Source organism: Ochlerotatus camptorhynchus, unplaced genomic scaffold, assembly GCF_037179485.1.
Source record: "Ochlerotatus camptorhynchus isolate MF236.1 unplaced genomic scaffold, CSIRO-AGI_Acam_v1.1 ptg000137l, whole genome shotgun sequence".
NCBI classification, from domain to species: Eukaryota; Metazoa; Arthropoda; class Insecta; order Diptera; family Culicidae; genus Ochlerotatus; species Ochlerotatus camptorhynchus.
Window position 1 is genome coordinate 2099317 of NW_027040627.1, and position 21628 is coordinate 2120944.

A 21628-nucleotide genomic window follows, 5' to 3' on the forward strand; every position below is an offset into this window, starting at 1 on the left:
AACATCAACAGAACCACTTTCGATGCTGTTTGTTTTGGCTTGACTCTTGTTCATTTCGTCTTCCATTGTCAAATGAGCTTACTTTCGCATTGAAGCGAATCTATTCTATCCAAATTCGCGCAGTTTTTCTGACTTCTGTTGATTGTTCACCACTCAGTTCATGCGCACAGATCTGTTCAGGTGGATGTCAAATTTATCATTGTCGGTTGTTCGGTATTTTTGGAATCGGGGTGACGTCTAGAGTCCGGAAATCGATGACCGATGTCATTTTGAAATCCAAGATGACGGCATCCGATTTCAGAAAATAAAAGAGTAAGAAATACTAACGCCGACACATCAATATTGGTATTTTTCGAAACGGGGTGACGTGTAAAGATTGAAAATCGATACCTATGTGATGCCATTTTAAAAAGCAATTTCAAATTTTAGAAAAAGTGGGAAATACTGATGCCGACCCATCAATATGGGTATTTTTGGAATCAGGGTGAAGTTTAGAGTTCGAACATTGATATGCGACGCCATTTTTAAATTCAAGATGGTGGCTTCCAGTTTAAGAAAAAGTGGGAAATACTGTCAAATAACCATCGATATTGGTATTTTTGGAGCCAGGATGCTGTCTAGAGAATGAAAATTTAATTCCGACACCATATCGAAATCCAAGATGGCTGCTTACGATTCTGGAAAGGGACAAATAGTGTAAAATACCTATCAATATAGGTATTTTTGGAAACGGCATGTCGTCTAGGGATTGGAAATAGATTTTTTTTGTTTATTAATTTATTTGATAAGGCTCACACGAATTAACTTTACAGAGCCGAGGATTCTTGGTCACTACACAATACATCTTAAAACTATAGTCAAAAGGTACAACACAATAAACACTTTATCTTCCGCTATCCAAAAAGCCTCCTCCATCAGAACTGGAGCCGCTTCCTGTGGTTTCCTTGTATGGCAATTACGCCATCGGGGGGCAGAGCGCTTCCATTGCAGCAATGGACGCAAGACATGGTCAGCACTCACACACCCATCACGAAACGGTTGCTTTTCAAAGTCGACGACGCATCGACCGGAAAAACTGCTGATGAAGAACAATGAGGAGGCCCACACAATGGTTGCTGCCGAGAAAACAGGCGTGGCACACATCGAGAGTGGCCTGCTTTTGTCGACAGCCGAGTGAACACTGATTGGAAACAGGGATGCCAGATGATGTTTTCAAAAGTCTGTTTGAGTTTAAAAAATATGTCTGTATTTATCTGTACACTAGAAAAAAAAAATCGCCGCACTGCTGTACGTATTTCCCACATGTATTTTGGCTAAAAAATTGCTCGCCACACAATAAACTGAATAAATAAGTATTTTTGTACTTTAAAAAGTGCGTTTATGTGTTTTTTTTTAATTTTTATTCCTATTACAAAAATACGAAGTCAAAATTTAAAACGCATTGTGTTGCTTAAAATCACGAGATTTAAAAAGATAAATATCCCATTTAAGGTCCGTATACCGAACCATCGGAATAAAGCGAAAACCTAAAAAAGTAACATGTGGGTAAGGCTAGAAAAAGAGAAAATCTATTATTTCAAATAAAAATAAATGAGAACCGATCAGAACTTACCGAACAGATGTTATTATTAAATCTTATCATACATGTTGCTTTAAAATAGTCGAAAAGCGGTTCATAATCATAACACATACCATAATCATAACAAGATGCACAAACTCGAACATAATTTTGTTTATTTCATGTTAAATTTCAGGAACCTATTCAGGGGAAATATGTCATAATAGACTGATGCAAAATTTGACTTTTTCGCTCCACAGTGTTTAAATGGTTTCAAATCGGGACCTGACTAGCCTCCCAAAGTTACAACTCATTTGGTTAGAAACAGACTTCGCACAAGCCATTTGAAGTTTACATGTTAATTACTATGGGAAATCTCAACTTTTTGTTCATTGTCTTCTAGTCTTTTTTCCATATTGAGCTGCGAAACAGTTCGATAACCATTCTTACAGAAAATTTTCTCAGCTACAACTTTGCTGAAGATCGTTTCTATGTAAAACGAGACAGGAAAAAGTTATTAATTATTTAAGAGATTGGTAAACTTATGACAAGATCAAGCAGCTGCTCTGTAGGCAACACTGTATTTTGCAGTGTGACATAGTAGTCATGATTTTTGTGTCCTATTCAACGCCCCAAAAACACCAATGTTGCCTGCTGAGCAGTTGATTGAGCATGATCATAAGACATCAGCGCATTGAACCATTGATAACTTTCGATCCTTGCATTTAATCAAAAAGTAGTCTTGAGCAAAGTTGTAGCTGGGAAAATTTCCTACAAGTACAATTGAAAGCTTTTGAAGCAGACCGATATGGTGAATTAATAGATCGATATGAACAAAAATCTTGGTTTTACCATAGTAATTACCATACAAACTTCTAATGGTTTGTGTCAATCCAGATTCTCACCAAATGGGTTCAAATTTTGAGAGGTTAGCCAGGATCCGATTTGGAATCGTTTAAGTATTGTGGAGCGAAAATTTCAAATTTTGCATCACTCTAATGTCATAAGGGTATAACTGGAAACGTAAACAATGACTTTGAACGTCGATTTCTCTTGACTGACCACACACCCACGAAATCTGATGACACCAGCCCATAGGACAAACATTTCTCTGTCAGATGATTTAGTTAGTTTGAGTGGGTGTGTTGTCATTCGTATGAAACCGACGATCCAAGTCATTGTTTACGTTTCAAGTTAGACCCTTCTGACATGTTCCCCCTGAATTCGTAAAAATCTGTACAAAACCTGTATTAAGTTTCAAATATCTGTATAATGTCTGTAGTCTGTATTGGGTCTGTACGAGACTTCAAAAATCTGTATAAATACAGACATATGTGTATATCTGGCACCGCTATGGAAATAGATATGCGACATCATTTTGAAATCCAAGATGGTGGCTTCCGGTTCGAGAAAATACGAAAAAATCTGTCAAATATGGGTATTTTTGGAATCGGGATGACGTCTAGAGAATAAAAATCAATATATGACAGCATTTTTAAATCCAAGATGGCCGCTTTAAATTAAAAAAAAGTAGGAAGTACTGTCAAATACCCATCAATATGGGTATTTTTTTAATCAGGGTTTTGTCTAGAGCCAGAAATTGATATCCTACGTCATTTTGAAATCGAACATGGCGGCTTCCGGTTTCCGAAAAACTGGAAATACTGATGCTGCCCCATCAATATGGGTATTTTTGGAACCAGGGTGACGTATAGAGGCTGACAATTGATATTATACGTCATTTTGAAATCCAAGATGGCGGCTTCCAGTTTAAGAAAAAAAATCCTAGATCGTAACTTCTGGTTTCAGAAAAAGTGGGAAATACTGTCAAATACCCATCATTTTGGGTATTTTCGATATACCAGTAGCGTCTAGAGGCCAGAAACCAATGTTTGGCGCCATTTCAAAATCTAACATGGCGGGTTTGATTCAGAAAAAGTGTGAAATACTGTCAAATACCGATCAATGTGGATATATTTGGAATCGGGGTGACATATTTAGGCCGGAAATCGATGTCCAACACCATCATTAAATTCAAGATGGTGGCTTCTTAATTCAGAAGAAGTGTCAAATACCCTACAGATGGCGTTGAATATTGACTTTCAGCTTTTACGCGTCATCTCCTTTCCGAAAATACCCATATCTTAGGGTATTTGACACTTTTTTTAAACCCAATGACAACCATCTTGGATTCCAAAATGGTGTCGGGTATCGATTTTCGGCATGTACGCGTCGTCCTCGTTACAAAAATACCCATATCTTAGGGTATTTGGCACTTCTGCTTAAACCCGATGGCTGCCATCTTGGATTCGATTTTCGGCAGCTACGCGTCATCCCCGTTCCAAAAATACAGATATTGTAGTGTATGTGAGACTTTTCCTGAGCCCGATGGCCACCATCTTGGACTCCAGAACGGCCTTGTTAATTTAATTTTCGTTTAATATAAAATAACATTTTATTACTATATATAATCCGGATGCCATCTCTATCGGCAACCGATATTGTGCGGATTCTATATTTTGATGCCTGACAACGCGACGCGTGACAAGTCGGATGAGCCCCGAATTGAAGTGAAAGTGGAAAAAATGGAAGGAAACAGTTTTTGAGTCATTTATTGCGTCAATTGAAACAAGTCTTTGCTTCAAATGAAATGAACTGATGCACTTGACGGACGAAACAAGTCATAGTCAAGTCATGGTTGAGATGAGGAATGTGCACTCGATAACAACAAACACAATGACTTACACGAAAATTATATTACTCGAAATGAAGCGAGTCTGCGGAGAGTTCATTTTCTCGTCTTTGTTTCGAAAATGCAGAACCCTGAATCCAATACAAACAGCTCCAAAATCAATGTAATCATAAAGAACGCATGGGCTGTTCGCTCCTTAACATGGTACTTATCATTATTCCTAAACTTGTTAAGCACCCGTCTTTGCAATGTCTTTTTCAAATCTTGACATTCTCGTGCATTTTGATGCACTCGTATTCACCGTAACAGGTGCAAAGGGGTTAATTAGGGAAATTAATTCCAGCATAGTTCTAATTTTATGTTTCAGGGTGAAAATGCTTAATTCGCATAAAACATGTTTATTTAGAATAATTAAATCAAAAGATGTTATGATCACGTGCTTTTAGTACACACAGAGGTTCCAAAGTATATTTAAATTTTACTTTAGCGATTTTATGAGTGAGTGTGTGAATGAGTGAAAATTGTTAAAATCGCTGGTTGTGACTCTCAGGAAGCGAAATTTACTGGTTTAAGACGAAATAAGAAAATGTATGTCTGAAATCGTACATCATCTTAAAAAAGTAAACTAAGTGAAAAAGTCGTGAATTTTGCGCAAAATCCTGGAACAAGTTGGTTTATGAATTTGTCAAACAGAGGTTCCAATGTGTTGAAAATTTTCTCGAGGCTCGAGAAGTTCATCGCAACTTGGAAGCTCAAGTTAGTGTCCTCAACTGGTGCGTTTTATGCGGCTTACTTATCCTCAAAAAACACCTCTACGCTCTGTCTACCACTTTGTCAAATGATTTTCCCATCAAGTTAATCCTAAGTTTACCGACTCACCTTGACATTTACATTCAATTAACGGACTTTTGAACCGTTCGAAACGACAGCGACGTTTCCTCACCTTATGCCGCTGGTCGCATTATCTGGTAATGCTAATCATTTTCTGGTTTAACTCCCTCATTCCGAAAGATCACCGGAAAAATTCCCACCTACACGCCCGAAACAGCTCAATTACACGCGCATTTGGGTGCAGTTCCGCTCGCGTGTGGATTGTTCGTGCCTACATCAATGTGCATGGTAGCCACTCCCAACCCAACCAAAAGTCAGCCAGTCGGCGGAAATTGGAACCGAGGCGACGGATACAGAACAAGAACAACACGAATGCCTACATATCTGAGCACCGAAATCTTTCCTAAAGCCTCCTCAAGCTCACTAATGCTTTGGCGTAGGTCCGGCGTTCTCAGCTGTGGTTGGCATGATTTTTTAATTAAGCTATTATTTTCCCATCGAGTCGATTGTGGGACTTGGGGGGGTCTTGAAATCTGATGATCGTGAAGTGCTGACTCGCGAAAACTTACACGACCTTGTAAAAGCGCGGATGGAGAAGAAGAAGAAGAAGAATACTAGGTAATTGGAAACGACGCCGCCGCCGACGACGACGCTGAATCAATTGATGCCGGCAGATATGCATTGCGGCGCGCTCCGTCGTGCCGCAATTGAAATCAGTTCTCATTGTGGTAATTATATCGATCTGAGTCCAGGTGAATAGAAATTAGATCATGGCTAGAGAATAAACTGGAACGTGTTTGGACTTTCAAATCCGATCTAACGAGCTTTGTTCTCGGATATTGAAAGATGACCAATGCTTCTATATACGGAAAGCGTTCTTGCAGCAGCGTTTTATTATCTGACAAAGAAGGCTTCAAAATACTGAAAGGCTTGTCACAACTCGAACCTTACAATGATAAATTGCAATTTATTTACGACTCCGCATGAACAAAATAAAAACCTTTATTATTCGAACAAGGAACAAAAAGACATGTGCAGACACATTTATGTTCGTTTCATCGCGAAAGCAAACCCCATTCCCGCGAGTGCATTATGACTGTGAGATGCCTAGAAGCACATTTTAATTCAACGGTTGTGTGTTGCATTTTGAAAGTGGCGAGCGCTACAATTTATATTGGAGTTGATATCTCCCCCAAGATAGTGCAGCACCCCTTTCAGGCCTCTTTGTTTGGCTGCGTCGGACTCCACCACAAGCACCACACATTGCATCGGTCGGTAATGTATGTATGGCTTGCGGGACGAAATCGAAAGTTTAATAAACGTGCCAGAAACTTTAAAATCTAATTCACCATATCTATTCGTCTCCCTTTCGCTGCTGCCAACCGCAACCGGAGGAGAGCTACCTTTGCTTGGGAGCTTTGGTAACAAACAAAGCACGCTGAGGCTGCTACTAAATATTGTTTCGTTCTAAACACCCGTGAGCGCAGTTTCCAAATGTCACGCCAGAAAACGAGCAGAACACGGAACGGGTGACAGTTAACAATGTGGAACCAAACGGGGCTATATAGGTGTCGTTTGTACGTGGAGCGGGTTGATAACATGAGCAATTCCTCGGTTGAAAAAGGTTATTAAGTCGTCTGTTACGAAACCGGACACCACACCACCGACCGGTAATTAGCCGGAGATAATTTCGAAAGCGGGCCGAGAAATGCAATTATGAATATTATGTTGTTGGTTATGTCATTAGAACAGGCGTAGGTTCTGGATTGCCACCAATATTGTGCCATGGGAGAGTGGAGTTTGAATCTTAATCATAGTTGATTGCTGTGGGAATCGTTTAGCTATGTTGCTCGATTCTTCCTGTATTTCTCGGTAAATAACAGTCCGAGGTCGTATGTAACGGGTGTCCATGACCAAATTTACGAGAGCACGCATCTGATAGAAATGGAACGAACATGATCGGCTACTGCAGCGATCCTAATAAACGGAGTTGGGAACTTTTGACATTGAAACTTTTTGACGTAGGACCGCGTTACGAAAAGTAGTCAGGTTTTGACCACTTATAACTCTGTCTATAGCGGATGGATTTTATTTCTAAACAAGTCAATCGATTGGAAAAAATTTCTACAAATCTGCTTAAATGAACACATTATCAATTTTCAATAGATAAATTGAAAATTACACAAATGTCTAACTGTTGCAATGGTGATCCGATAGCCTGTAAAAAGCGCTTTCCATAACACAATGTTCCATCGAGCGGTGACCAGGCCCTACGTTGTGTTTTTATGTTTTTCCGGATCCACGCACGTTCCAAAACCAACCGAATTTTTGATTTCTTCCTTAACTGAGAAACATTTCTTGTTCCATGCAACGCTTTTATTTCATGCAACGTGACGATCAAAACTGCGACTAACTACACTAAAAAGGTTGTGCTATAATCCAACTCGATTTTTCTACTGCTATACTATAGTGCGCGCTTGTGTTGGTGCAAGCGCTACTCACATCTGTCAACTAACATGGTTCGGCAACCTGATACCAACTTTATTACAACGTAAAGCGTTGGGAACAACACACAGATTTCAAAATCGAATTCCGGCGTTGAACATGGTTCTCCAGTACACAACGAAAGGCTGATTTCCCTAACACAGTCGCCGAATATTGATACCGAGCACGTAATGCTTCGCAAAAAAATAATTTTAAAATCACATCAAAGTGGGTGCACTTTAATCGTGTCGAAAATATGGTGTAATATGGTGTGCCAAAAAGGACATAATTATTATTAGTGCATGAACGCTACTTTTACTGCATTTGTTTATTGTTGTGGTCATACAAATTACATGAGATGTTCGACATGATTGAAGTGCATCCTCTTGGATGTAATATTAAAATTTATCTTTTGCTGTATTGGATACAACCATGTTCAATCAATCCAGAAGGAAAAAGATCAACGGTCCTGGCTACTGGCAGATGAGTGTAGAGACTTCTTTTGTTTGTGTGTCTCAAGGCGTTTAGACTGGGAGCTCTCAGAGTAGAAACCTAAATATAGAAATAGTTAGGATTTATCTTCATGAGTTTTATTAATCTTACTGGGCACAACCACTAGTGATCGCTTAACTTGAGGGCCTGTGGTCTGGCCAATCAGACGTTCTAGCCGTGTCGAGTTGCCTGGTGGCCGACGATGGAGAACGGTGGCCGTAAGGCGGGGATGTAGTTAGAAAATGTCTCCATCGAGATAGACGAAATGTCTCCTTGTGTCTTCACCGCTACTTTTGAAATTAACGAGGGCCCCGAGGTGTTCAAATTTATTAAATTTGGTATTCACTGATACTCTGGGATGATAAGGGAACGTCATTTAATAACAGGGAACTTTTTTGTAGATCGCGAACTTCATAAAAGCTCAGGAAACGTAGTAGAGTAAAAGTTCACGATACTTTCTAGAAGGGCAGCAAACTTCAGTGAGCTTTGTAGAAATCCAGAAAAGTATGTAGAAGTTCAGCGAAATTTGTAAAAGTTCATTGAACTTTTTCGAACTTCATTGAACTTTGTAGAAATTTAACCGTTACCCCGGTACCCAGCTCACGTGTGACTAGCACGGTTCAAATATCCATTAGCTTACATTTTGGAATTTTTCATTGTTATTACTGTTGTTTTTGCATCAGTGGATGGAAAACTAACACAACATGCATGAGCTTGCACTCAGCATTCCTTGGAACTCTGTTCAGAATTAGTTTGAAATTATTTTTAGAATAACCAACTACAAAACAAGGCCATGCTGGAGATGGCTGGGGCTCCCGGTCCAATCTAGGAATTTGTCGGGTTGGAAAATTTCTCGACTTTGCTGGGCATAGAGTATGAAGTGCATCCTCTTCATTGTACTATTGCCATACAATAATACTAATGCAAAAATGGTACAGGCATCGAAAGCTCTCAATTAATAACTGTGAAAGTGCATTTATTACACTATATAGAGAGCCGGCAATAATCTATTATGAAATAATCAATAAGCTTGAAATGCTAAGAAGAAGAAATATTCGTTAGAAATTTCAAAATTGTGGTAGAATATTCCCCAGATCAACCAAAAATTAAACTCTGAACCCTTTTTAAACTCCCCAGGAGTTTTTCTCACAACCACCCTGGAACTCTTCCTACATTTGACTTGGAATTCTAGTCAAAACTCTCTTAGAATTCTTTTAAAACCCACTTTGGGGTTTTCCCTAAAATTCCTTGGTGTTATCCCTTGAATTAATTCTAAAATCTCTTTAGAAGTCCTCTCGAATTTTCAAAAAAATTCTCTTAATAGCTTTTTAGACTGTATCTTGGAAATCTACAGTCTAAGAATCATGAATGTTTTCAAAGGTGAAGAATATTATTTTTGACGTAGGACTACGTCTTAATTTGTATACTGGGGGTCACATTAAAAAAATCAAAATTCAGACATGTAACGAAAAATCCCAAACACGGACGTAACGATAGAGCGCAAATCTAACACACGCATTGCGCATGCTCACATGAGCGAGTTCACCACTCGGTTGACCACTCACCATTTCACCAATGCATGGAAGGGAGGAGAAAAGCATAGGTAATAAAAACGCTTGCAAAATTGTTTTCTTCGTCATTTACTTTCGAGCAACGGACGGACACGACGTATGAGTGGAACAGCACGCATCGCACCGATACGAAGATGACGACGAATGCACTCACATCGACCGAAGGAAAGGCTTCCCGCAATAGGCAGCATGACTGGATAGCCGTCATCCGGTGGCATCGACTTGCGCTGGTGTGAAAGAGTCAAGTAGCGCTAGTTGTTCTTTCACAACAATCCAGTCCAATGCTGGTCGGAGCACGTCTTGGTCTGGTGTGAATGCTGCCATATACTTGTAACTAGGAACGCTCAGACGAATAATGCTCCAAAAGGGAGGGGCCTAATTAGCTATTCTGCAAGTATAAAACAGACTATAATTCAGTGAACGTGATCTGTTGCAATTGCATTAGCTGTGGAGACAGTCGTCACAACTAATTTGAAAGACCTAGAAAGTGGACGCGGACATCGGATCGGAATGAGAAGCATTACGGCAACGACCTCCTTCGAACGTTACACAGCTGAGTTTGACTACAATGATCACCTGCGTAATGCTGCTGCCAGGAAAGCCAACTGAGCACGCTGTCTCTGGAGATACCCAAGTACACTAGTTTGTTCGCTTTGATCCAAAATGGCAGTTTCATTTGCGACGGAGATGGTCACCACAAATTTCGTAGGACCCTGAAGGACGCGGACATCGGAGGCTCTCTGAATACCTTCACCATCTTTCGGACGTTCCACTGCTGCCGTTCCGTTAGGCTGACTACAACGCTGTGCAATGGTGTAAACATGCCATCCCGAAAATAGCAGCATGTAAATCTCTTGGGCCACCAATTCAAATACAGAAGGAGTTAAGATAATAGATTTTCGAATAATTAAAAGAACTAAGAGCAAACACATTTGTTCCGACCACTCACGGCTTTTGCGCTACATATTCCAGATCTTATCGATCGGCCTTTACTTACTGATATAGGTAAGTAGTAATATCAGAATTTAATGTCACAAACAAACTTATAAAATTACAGACATCAATAATCACTATTTTTCATCATCTACACGGTAGCCGTCCCAAACGTTCAAAAAGACACCAGAAAAAAAAACAAATAACGGCCATTTTCAGGGCCACCATTCGAAAAACAACCGGCCCTTTTCAGGGCCACCAATTCAAAAACGGAAAGAGTTAATATAATAGATTATCGATCAATTAAAAGAACTAAAGGCTCAACATATTTGTTCCGTCCACTAGCGGTCCTACGGCAAGCTTCCGTTCGCGCCCCTAGGCACAGACCCTTCTACTTTTTTTCTGGAGAGACGATGAAGTTTAGTTTTGCCGATTTGTCATCGAAATTCAGAGACTTTTTCTCGGATTTCTGAATTCCAGGCTATTTCCCGGATTTCTCAGTTTCTAGGTTTACTTGTATATAAATAGATAAATGTTATCATGGTTTCTATTATACTTTAAGATAAATTTCTAATTTTGAACAGTTTTCTAAGACTAGAATCTTGAAATTTATTCTCATTTGAAGTCTCATTATCTTAGGATTTTTTTGTAAATCCTTGATCTAGTATTTCTGTGCACGAATCTTGAGAAATTTTCAATGTTTGAATTTATTAAATTATTTCTTAGGAACCCATCTTAGATTATCTTTGCAAATTTATCATGGATTTGCTTAGGATTATTCCAAAAAAAGTCTTCAAAATAACTTTTACTTTCAGGATTCCCCCAATAATCTTATGATTTTATCCGGTATTCCCGAGAACTTTTCTCCATAATAGTCTCGGTGTTCTGTTCGGGAAATCTTAAGGAATTCTTTCCAGAAAGCTAGTGAAATCGACTCTTACTTTATCTTCGCATTTTTATTAATTCTCATGAGAAATCTTCCAACATTGCTTTGGATTTCACCTCTCATTTCTACGTGAAATTCCTTCAAAAATGAATTCTCTTGAAGCTACCTAGCTGAAATTCTGCCAAGAATATTTTGAGCTATACAATTAAGAATTCACTATTATCTATATTTGTTTCCAGCTCTCATCAAAATTTCCCTTTGATTCATTGATCAACATTTGACAGATTTTGAGCCGTAGGGATCAAAAAAAGGCGTAGATTTTGGATGATAGTCATGTAGTCTAGTTTGCGGTAGGGTTAATTAAAGGAGGCAGAGTTGCAATCGTTAAACAGCGATGATAGTAACGCTTTGTACATTCCTAACAATATGCTCGTCGAAGCTCTCTCCATGACCATCCATCAAGTTGACGAAAGAAGTAAAAAGTAACTGGTGAATGTCGTCTTCGGTAGTGATCCATCACCGATCTGGTCATTCCCGACAATCACGACACTCATATGTGCTCGTTTTTAAGCACTTGCTGCTTTGCTTGCTTATGTGAGTGTGTTGGTGAGTGAGCCCAACAGCTTCTAGTGTGTGCCGAGACGAACTTGGAATGCGCAGGCATTGTTTTCATTTTCTTCTGTCGTTTTGCTTTTTCTCATCATCGTACTGCAGAAGTATTCACTGTTTTCGTTGTGCTTTTCATCATAAGCAGCGAGTGTTACGTTTTGCCTGTGATCAGCGACCATTACTGGTGATTGTTGTTTCCCATGGCTCTACCTCTCATTGCGTGACAAAACGTTCTATCAGCGATAGTCGGTTGATGCATAGACGAGTATCACGTGAGTGTCATGAGATTTTGCATAACTGTAAGGAGGCTCTGAATTCCCTTAGATTGCTCCCTGAAACTCCCTTTGATATGCTTTAGAGTTCATTGGAATTCTTCTTATAATCCTCATAATAGGCTCTTCTACTTTACATTTCACCTTTCCTTCTCCTTACACTTTTCATGAGGTATTTCTCAAAATTTGAGTTGAAGTCAAAAATCTCGCAAAGTTCAAGAATGACTAAACTAGTGTAACATCAAACCCTTGATAATGTTGTCATGCAATCTTCTTTCACTTCTGTCGGAGTCGATTATTTCGAGCCCATACACATCAAGATAGCAAGCAGCCTGACTGCCGATTCCTGCCAATGCGCAGGTTCATCGACCGATGAGGAGTTCCGCAAAAGATAACAGATAACGGATATCTATTTGGTCAGAGTCTGCCGGGAGCAGTTCGTTCAAGGATCAACCCACCCTCAACGCCACGGATAAGTTAGCAGCATGGTCAAATTTTTGTTTTAAATCGTAAACTCAAAAACTATCTTTATTGTCACGTCATGAAGCCAGTGCAAAATCCATTCGAGCTACACTGAATTTTATCTGGATATAAGCAATAATTTGAAAAATTACATAATCACTACACCTTAGATACTAGAATATAATTTTCTAAAATCATCGCTGTCACTTCTTTTCCGGTTCCTTCCGCTGTTGCGCACCGCCAAAAGCAACCGCTTGTTCATCATATGGGTGGTGCGGCGGATAGTGCCCTCCCGGTGGATACTGTCCGGGTGGGTACTGTCCGGGTGGGTACTGTCCGGGTGGGTACTGGCCGGGTGGATACTGGCCGGGTGGATACTGCCCGGGTGGATACTGTCCAGGAGGATAGTGACCAGGCGGGTACGGTCCCGGGTAGTTTGGGTCATCCAACGGTGGTGGCATCAGGTGCGGTGGCGGATAGAGTCCCGGTGGATGAACTCCTCCCGGCGGATACTGCCCGGTGATTGGATCTGGACCAATCGGCCGATGGGGATACCTTGGATTCATATCCGGTGGGAAGACGGTGTGGGAAATTGGCCCCTCGTTCGGGTTGTGAGGTAGGTGTTGACCCTGCGGCGGGTAGTGTGACATCTCTCCGGGTTTGACGAAAGCGAACTAACTGAACGAACTGTGTAGCAGCAGGTGATATTTGATACCGCGATGGCAATCTTATCGATCGGGATTACTGTTGTTGTTCGATGAACTCATTTTTTGGTGGTTTATGCTTTGCTTTCTGCGAAAAGTCTTAGTCGACGTCTGATAAGCGAATGCTTGCAATGAAGTGATAAGAATCTGCTTGTGAGTAACCGCTTACTGACGTTTCCATACGTAAGCTACTGAAATTTCAACACCTAACTTCGAGTATTGACGTATAAGTTGAAAGAGTCTGCTCCCAACCTCTTGCGGAAATTGATATTAATTTGCTGTTTAAATCTTCCGACGTGCATTAATTACCAGCACAAAGCGAGCGTGAAGATGAAACTTCCATTCCCCCCAATATCAGTGTGAACCCAACTGCATGTAGCGCAACAGCCAAGAACAAGAGAAGATCGTCGTAAATATTTATCACCTTCAGATGAAGGAACTTACCTAAATACTACCGGCCTGCCGGTTGACCGGAGTATAGAGCACCGCTCAACCACCAGCCGACAAGGGCTTATTTCCGGCAAAACCGTATAGTTAATGAACGAGATTTATCTTTCCTTACTAGTTGGCGAATGAATCCCGTGTAGCCAGGCAGGTAGCCACCGCCGTGTAGGTTAGTATATTAGCAGCTTGAACAGAACGTATTCCTCCACCTCTACGCACACACGTTGGAATCCGGAATTCAGGCGCTGCAATGCTGCTGGCATCCTGTGGCTCCTCATTTGGTTACAATGAGAACGATGCGGTTCTGAGGGGGCCTTTTGCTCTCCCCTATTGTACGAATGGATGGCAATCGACGCAGTATGTAGGCAGCCATGTTGCAACCCTGCCTAATGATCCAGGAGGTGGTGGTGGTGGTGGTGGTGAATGGCACGCGATTAAATCTTTGGGATTTTGTGGTTTGTGACTTTGTGATTGTGCTACGGAGGGCTTCGAGAATAATGCTTCTTTATGGAGTTTGTAATCACCCGGAGATGCTGTTGGAAGTGTGGGAAGTTGGTTTGTTTCGATACATGGGTTTAACTTTGTGAGGTATTTGAACTTTGAGACTTCGACTTCAAGGTTGTGATTTTGAAGAAGTATTATCAACATTTCTTTATCTTTGCGAAAAACTAATGAGTAGGGATTCGCAGAATGCAAACTATTATGGATTAATCACTTGATATTTCAGGGTTTCGGCTACCTGGAAAAAGCTGGAAAATCAGGCAATTTAATTTTGGACCACAACAATCAGGGAATCTGAAGAATTTTTTTAATCCAGAGAAATTTTTCTCAATATTCTAGTCGCATATAATTTAATTTCTCGGTATAGTTTGAAGATGATTGTTAATCAATCAAATCTTGAATAGAGTTTAACATAGGGGTTGCTGTTGTATATAGCATTCTTATAAGTTTAGTTGGAAATTACTAAAACAAGATAGGCAATGTGATGATTTTAGGCTATATTGTCAATAAAAATCCAACTCTCACTAGTTTCACACGTTTCTGACTCTAACTGGGATCCAGAGAGTCAGTGATGACATCCAGTGGCGTAATGTAACCTCACTTTTTACCTGTGCACTAACTTTCAAAACCAGATTTGATGCCATATTTATACTTGAATCGGATGCAAAATGCGCATAATCTTCTAGTTTACTCGATATCTGTCCATTTCAAGCAATATTTTGATAATTGCTTATGTTTTGAGACTTAATGAAAACTTCACTTCAATTGATACAAAAGCATATGGAGGAGATTAATCTTTATTAGGTCTAAAAGAACCTAATCTCATCAATTCTCAATATGGCAAGGATTATTACATTATATAAATATAAATTCTTGCAGATTAACATATAGCTAAGATATATAGAGATGGTTGCAGTTTCTTTCACGCATCGGTATCAATCATAGTTACATCCCGGTTACAGCTTAAAATGATTTCCTGGCCTTTGCTATGTTGCTGGAATTAAAAAAAAAATAGTTTGTAGATATCTGGAATTTTTCTGAAGAATGACTGGAAAATCAGGGAATATCAGAGAGCTTGTTTTCCTTCATTGAGTCGATATTCATAAAGTATAAAACACGTCTTGGCTCCCACAGTGATCAGCTCACAGTTCTAGTTTCAACCGGTAAAACTCAATCCATCAATTCCAAAGAACAGGAAACGCTTAGATCTACAAAACCCGTTTAGTTCAATACGATTCCTACAAAGGAATAAACTCGTACATTTCACTTAACCACGTAACTCATTGATCGTATGATTCATTACCCTTTAGGCAATATTACTTCATCCAACGTTCACAAACCATTTGTTGCACCTTTATCTCTCGACTAATTCGTTTCTCCTGCCCTGAACTCGCCAGAATAGCCCAGGATACAACGATGCAGGCATCCATCCCATACGTCGCGTTCCACAGCACAGTTAGAAACCACTGCTGACAGACACGTGCTGCGGTTCGGTGCAGTCGTCACCATCACCGTGTTCCTTTTGTATTGTTCAAACTCAGCTCCCCGTAGGCTCTTTATCATTCCAATTAATCCGAACCCCGTCACAGACAGTTAATGGTAACCGCACTCCCAGTACAAGAAAAAAAACGAGTCAATAAAAATATTAACTCTAAACCACAAAACCCTCAACCGCATCCCATAAAAACCACACGAATCCATCATTCGCGGTGGTTGCCCTGCCATACAAGTTAGTTAATGGCCGTTGCCAATCTGTCTCAGTCCTTTTGATGGCCTGTAGCAGTAGCAACTGTTAACCCCCGTGTCAAACGCGGATGCGATCTGTAGCACCTGTCAAAGTGTGATGCTGTGATATCCGCCCGAGTGCTTGTGCCCTGGCGGGAGTTCAGCAGGTACTCCGTCTCATTAGAAAAATTTGCCAATCATTCGCCGTGTTTGGGTTCATACCAGGCGGCAGAGAGTGCCGGTAATAGGCAGCCAATGCGACGGAGGTGAGAGTTGCAATCTCGTATCTTTCCACTGGCATACGGTGCATCAAGGAGAGAGTGACTGCAAGGCAGTAAAAGAGAATGCACTTTCGTTTTACCTCATTTTTTTTTGTTTTCTGCTATAGGTTCCGTGCAGCTCCTGCTTACCTAATGATCGAATTTTAACTGTCCGGGTCGTCGAAGCTTTCATGCATAAAAAGTCATATGCAATGTGCGCACATATCCACTGACTGACTGACTGCCTATTTATTTCATTACTTATTCATTAATAAGAAAACAGCGCAGAAGGAGAGAAAGAAAAACTCCTCGCGTGGTCGATCGTCGTCGTCCGTCGATGACGAAACTATAAATCCGCATAAAAGGCGCATAAACGGTCTGTGTGGTATGTGTGTATGCATTACGACTATCCCGCGTTCAATTTTCGACCGATTAAGGTTTAAAGGGAAATTGTTGAAGCTCCACAAAAAAAGTGAAAAAAGGTATGGCATTTTCGCGTTTTTATTTGAGTATTTTAAGGAAATTTACGTTTCATTATTGCTATTTTGCGTTGTCAAACCATTTATAATGTTTTCAGGGACTTTTGGATAATTCAAGGCTATTTTCAAAGCTTTTGAGATCATTTTGGCATTTTAATACGATTGTGGTGTTTTTCGTAAATTATCAAGACTATTTTGGTGAGACGTTCCCAGAGGTAATAGTCTTTGCCACATATCTCAATCTCATTCAAAACTACAATTGATGCTATCTGAATGTTGGCATGTCCAGTGATCTACAGTGTCACTTAGAACCTTCTGATACTCTGTTTGGGTGACTTTTTGATGAACACGTAAGGATTTTTTCCAGTGTATGTTGTTCCAGTCCAAACCATAACAGAAGCTGATTGATGGCTCCTGTATACGGTTTAGCAATAAGCGATCTTGGATCGAAACACAAAAGATCGATTATTTTGGTTCGATTAATCGATTTTTTGAGTCGATCTCAAACAAGACAAAAATCGACTGGATCGATCCTTTTCATTCAATTTTTGTTTCGATCGAAATTTTTTTTTCAATTTTGCAATTTAATATTGATTTTTTATTTGTCTTCACCTTTGCACATCACTTGCCTTGAACATGGATTCTGAAATAACCAATGCACAGTGGTCCAGAATGCAGATTTAGGTGGAATGATATGTTTTGAGACTGAAATTGAAACTTTAGACTAAAAGTCTCTTCTACAAAGTTTTTCCTTATAGTTAGGCCCTTATTTTAATGACAATGAATTCTAGGGTGGTTCTTATTATCATTAAAATCACAAATCTAACTTTTTTGTTTGAATAAATTATGGTACACACTCTTCGGTAAAGTAATAGCTGAGCTAATTTCAAGCAACTTTGTTGAAAACATTTTTTTTGTATCTCTTAAATTGGCCGATTTAGAGCTATTTTCTTAAATTGAGTTAGGGTGGCGCTAAAAAAAGCAGTTATTTTGCTCTAGTTTTCTTATTTCAAATTTCTCAGTAAAGGTGTCTTGAAATGACTTTTAGACCTTTAGAAGGCGCAAATTTTTGCTGCAGAAAGCTTGTCAATATATTTCGCCGATCAAGAGTTATTGACGTTTTTATACTAAAAATATGCACTTTTCTAATGTTAATATCTCTGGTCGGGGCAAAAAAAAAAAGTTTTTTTGAATGCATTTGAAAGGGCGTATGTTATTCTGAATAATATGAAAAATTTTAGGTATGTTATTTTTTAAACTCGTATAAAATGAATTCGATTCAATATATTTTACTATATTTGGGTATATTTTTTATTAGAAAAGATACAGACAACAAATTTAGCTATAAAACATTCGTCTTAAAGAGTTTTAAAAGTTTTTAGAGGATGACTTTCATGAGAAATTTCAACAAATTTCAATTTTCAACAAAGTTGCTTGAAATTAGCTCAACTATAACTTTGCCGTAAAATGTATACCATAATTTAATCAAACAAAAAAGTTAGATTTTTGATTTTAATGATAATAAGAACCACCCTAGAATTCATTGTCATAAAAATGAGGGCCTTACTATAAGGAACAACTTTGTAGAAGAGACTTTTAGTCTAAAGTTTCAATGTCAGGCTCAAAACATATCATTCCACCTAAATCTGCATTCTGGACCACTGTGCAATGTGACAGTTCAGTAGAAACATTCACTTCTTATGGCATATTTCAGGTTCATCAGTTCTCTGCTATGTCAGAACTGGATCGCCATGGGGGCATATCGGCAACATTACAAAATGTCTTGCATCAGCCTGTTTTTCCACAGTCTGTCGATCCTTTTCAAGCAGGGGAGAAAATCCGTAGTGTATATTCCTATGTATACCCCATTCCTCGAGACTATTTATGAAGAATGATAACAAGTGTTCCGTCAGAAAGGCTTTTCTCTAAAACTGGTGAAACCACACAGAATCGATATCGGCTCAATGATGAGTTTTGGGATATCTGAATTAAGTACTTTCCGTACTTACTTGCTTTTACACTCCAACAATCTAATCCTTTTGTTTCATATGTTAATATTTCGTTTTTTAAATCGTTCATTTAATACCAATAAAACGAATATTATAACCTGTTAAATCACTCACCTAATCAAGTATCCTGAGAAAAAACTTCCACATGTCAAATGGAATCAAAATAGTCATTTATTATATTCTCATCATGTATGTATGTTATACCCACAACTTTTACTGCCTACGTACTACACAATTCATATCTAAATTTTATCAATCTTCACACTAAATGACTATTATAAGTTAAATGTCATAACAAAATAGCTTATGTAACGTAATAGAGGCATTCCACGAAGGTTCGCAAATCGATCCTGACCGATCATTTCCAATTACGCTGAAACTTTGCACAGTTGTTCCTTTTTAGTAAAGGCGCTATTTTGTGCTCTCAGTTTTTCATATTGAATTACGACTACTTTTTGAAAAGGGCCTGTGTAAAAATAGTACTAATGAGTTTAAATATATATATCGCCGAAACGCTTTGTTCGATTGATTTAGGGTCTAGAGCAAAGTTGTAGATATTATTTTGGCAATTGTGTAAAAAAAATATACACTGTAAAAAAATTCGTTTGTATCAATGAAAAAAATTATATTTATTATTAAAAAAGTTAATTTCTCAAAAAGTACACTTGGCGTTAATCTGCACCAGCTTTCCTATGATCCGCTTGATTTGATTTGATCATTTTGATATCAAAAGATCGATTCAAAATGATTGATTAAATCGGTGAATCGATTATTTTCAAAAAAATCGATTCACTAAGATCGATTCTTGCCTCAAGATCGCCCAAGATTCTATTACGGTTATTCGATACTTTGAAACGTAAGCAAGCAGTTGGCGATAATTCTGGTGGTTGTAGTTTATCAAATTGTAAAAAATGTCTCATCATTTTGCAACATTGATGGATGGCAGCCCTCGGGCAATTTCTTCAGCAAAGGATTTACCCTCATTTGGCCAGAATTTGAAAATAAAACAAAACCGAGTATCCCTTAAGGATTGACATTATCCAAGCTTTCAAATCTTATAAGTGTGTTTGTAATTTAGTTATAAATTGTAGAAAACTCTTTAAAAATTGTATATTTTTTATGGAACAATTAACAATAAAGGTGCTGCATGATATTTATGTTATAGTTCTCTATGACATAGCCGATTTAGTTTTCTATATCATAGTTCTATGTGATTTGCGAAACAATTTTCAAAAACTATGAACTATGACGTAATAGTAGCTATGTAGTAGAAAACTATGACGTAGTGCTATAAAATAGAGTTTTCGTTTGTACACACCAATGATTTTTTTGTGCATTTGTGTTCGCTTAATGAACCTGTGCACATCATAAAAAAAAATTCAGTGCCAACATTTCAAAGGGGCTTAATTGCTTTTGTAAACAATGGCTTTAGACGTCTATTTCTCGTAAATGAAAACCCACCTCTCCAAATTACAAATGCTTGCTGATACAGGAAACATTCCTCTGCGTGCTGGTGTCATTCATTTTCATGAGTGAGCTTTCATTCGCGAGAAATCGACAACTAAAACCATTGTTTACAAATGCAATTACGCCCCTTTGAAATGTTGGCATTGGATTGCAGAAAAGCAAAAATGGGTACTTCCGATTGCTCGACGTGAAGGCTTCGGAATCTAGACTAATCTTTTGAAGAAGTTGAGCGATGAAGATCCAGAATACTACCGTAATTTTGTGAGAATGACAAAGCAGGATTTTGATTATGTCCTGGAGAAAGTTTCACCGGTTACTACCAAGCAGGACACCAATATGCGTTAGATCCGGGACATCCGTTAAAGTGGTCAATTCTTGAAATCCTATATATATTGAAATCATAAGAACTACAGTCAGGAATCCTTATTGCCGGATTCCTTATTGCCGGTATCTCTTATTGCCGGATCCTTATTGCCGGGCTATCCGCGAATAAGGATACCCACAGCTTATGGGATTTTCACTAATGGGGGCTGTAGTGGATTATCTCATTTGTTTCAATACATAAAGCTATACTGTCTTCGACAAAGTTGCTGTACTGGGTTAGACCAACAAGCCTGTGCCATTGGATTGGAAATTGAGAACTACGCCGCTAGAGGCGCTTCACTTTTATGTTACTTATGACGGGCGCTATAATATATGGATCATATTCCCAACCTAGAATATTTCGTGATCCTGGCCATATAGAAAGTTGCTGTTTTCAGCAAAGTTGGGCAGGTGATCAAGTCCTTTTGGATGGTGGCCATATTAGTTCAGAACTCTCTCACTACGCAGCGCTAGTGTGCATGTGCAATTCCTATATAAACTGTATCTCGAGAGCCTGGTCATATAGAAAGTTGCTGTTTTCAGCAAAGTTGTGCAGGTGAGCAAGTCCTTTCGGATAATGGTCATATTAGTTCAGAACACGCTCACTACGCGGCGCTAGTGTTCAAGTGAATTTCCTGTATAAGCTGTATCTCGAGAACCTGGCCATATAGAAGGTTACTGTCTTGAGAAAAGTTGTTCAGGTCACTAAGTCCTTTCGGATGATGGTCATATTATTTCAGAACACGCTCACTACGCGGCGCTAGTGAGCAAGTAAATTTCCTGTATAAGCTGTATCTCGAGAACCTGGCCTTATAGAAGGTTACTGTCTTCATCAAAGTTGTTCAGATGACTAAGTCCTTTCGGATGATCGTCATATTATTTCAGA

At 39.0% G+C, this 21628-nt stretch overlaps 2 protein-coding genes across 2 annotated transcripts in view; one reads left to right on the forward strand and one right to left on the reverse strand.

Annotated features, from left to right (window-relative positions):
- The window catches only part of LOC135700502 (uncharacterized), a 430325-nt gene that overhangs the window by 375496 nt on the left and 33201 nt on the right, over positions 1-21628 (forward strand). The window lies entirely within an intron of this gene.
- On the reverse strand, positions 12898-13489 carry LOC135700466 (basic proline-rich protein-like). Its single transcript, XM_065220984.1, has one exon. It carries the CDS (start codon positions 13438-13440, stop codon positions 12994-12996), a length of 447 nt encoding a protein of 148 aa, XP_065077056.1. The 5' UTR covers positions 13441-13489; the 3' UTR covers positions 12898-12993.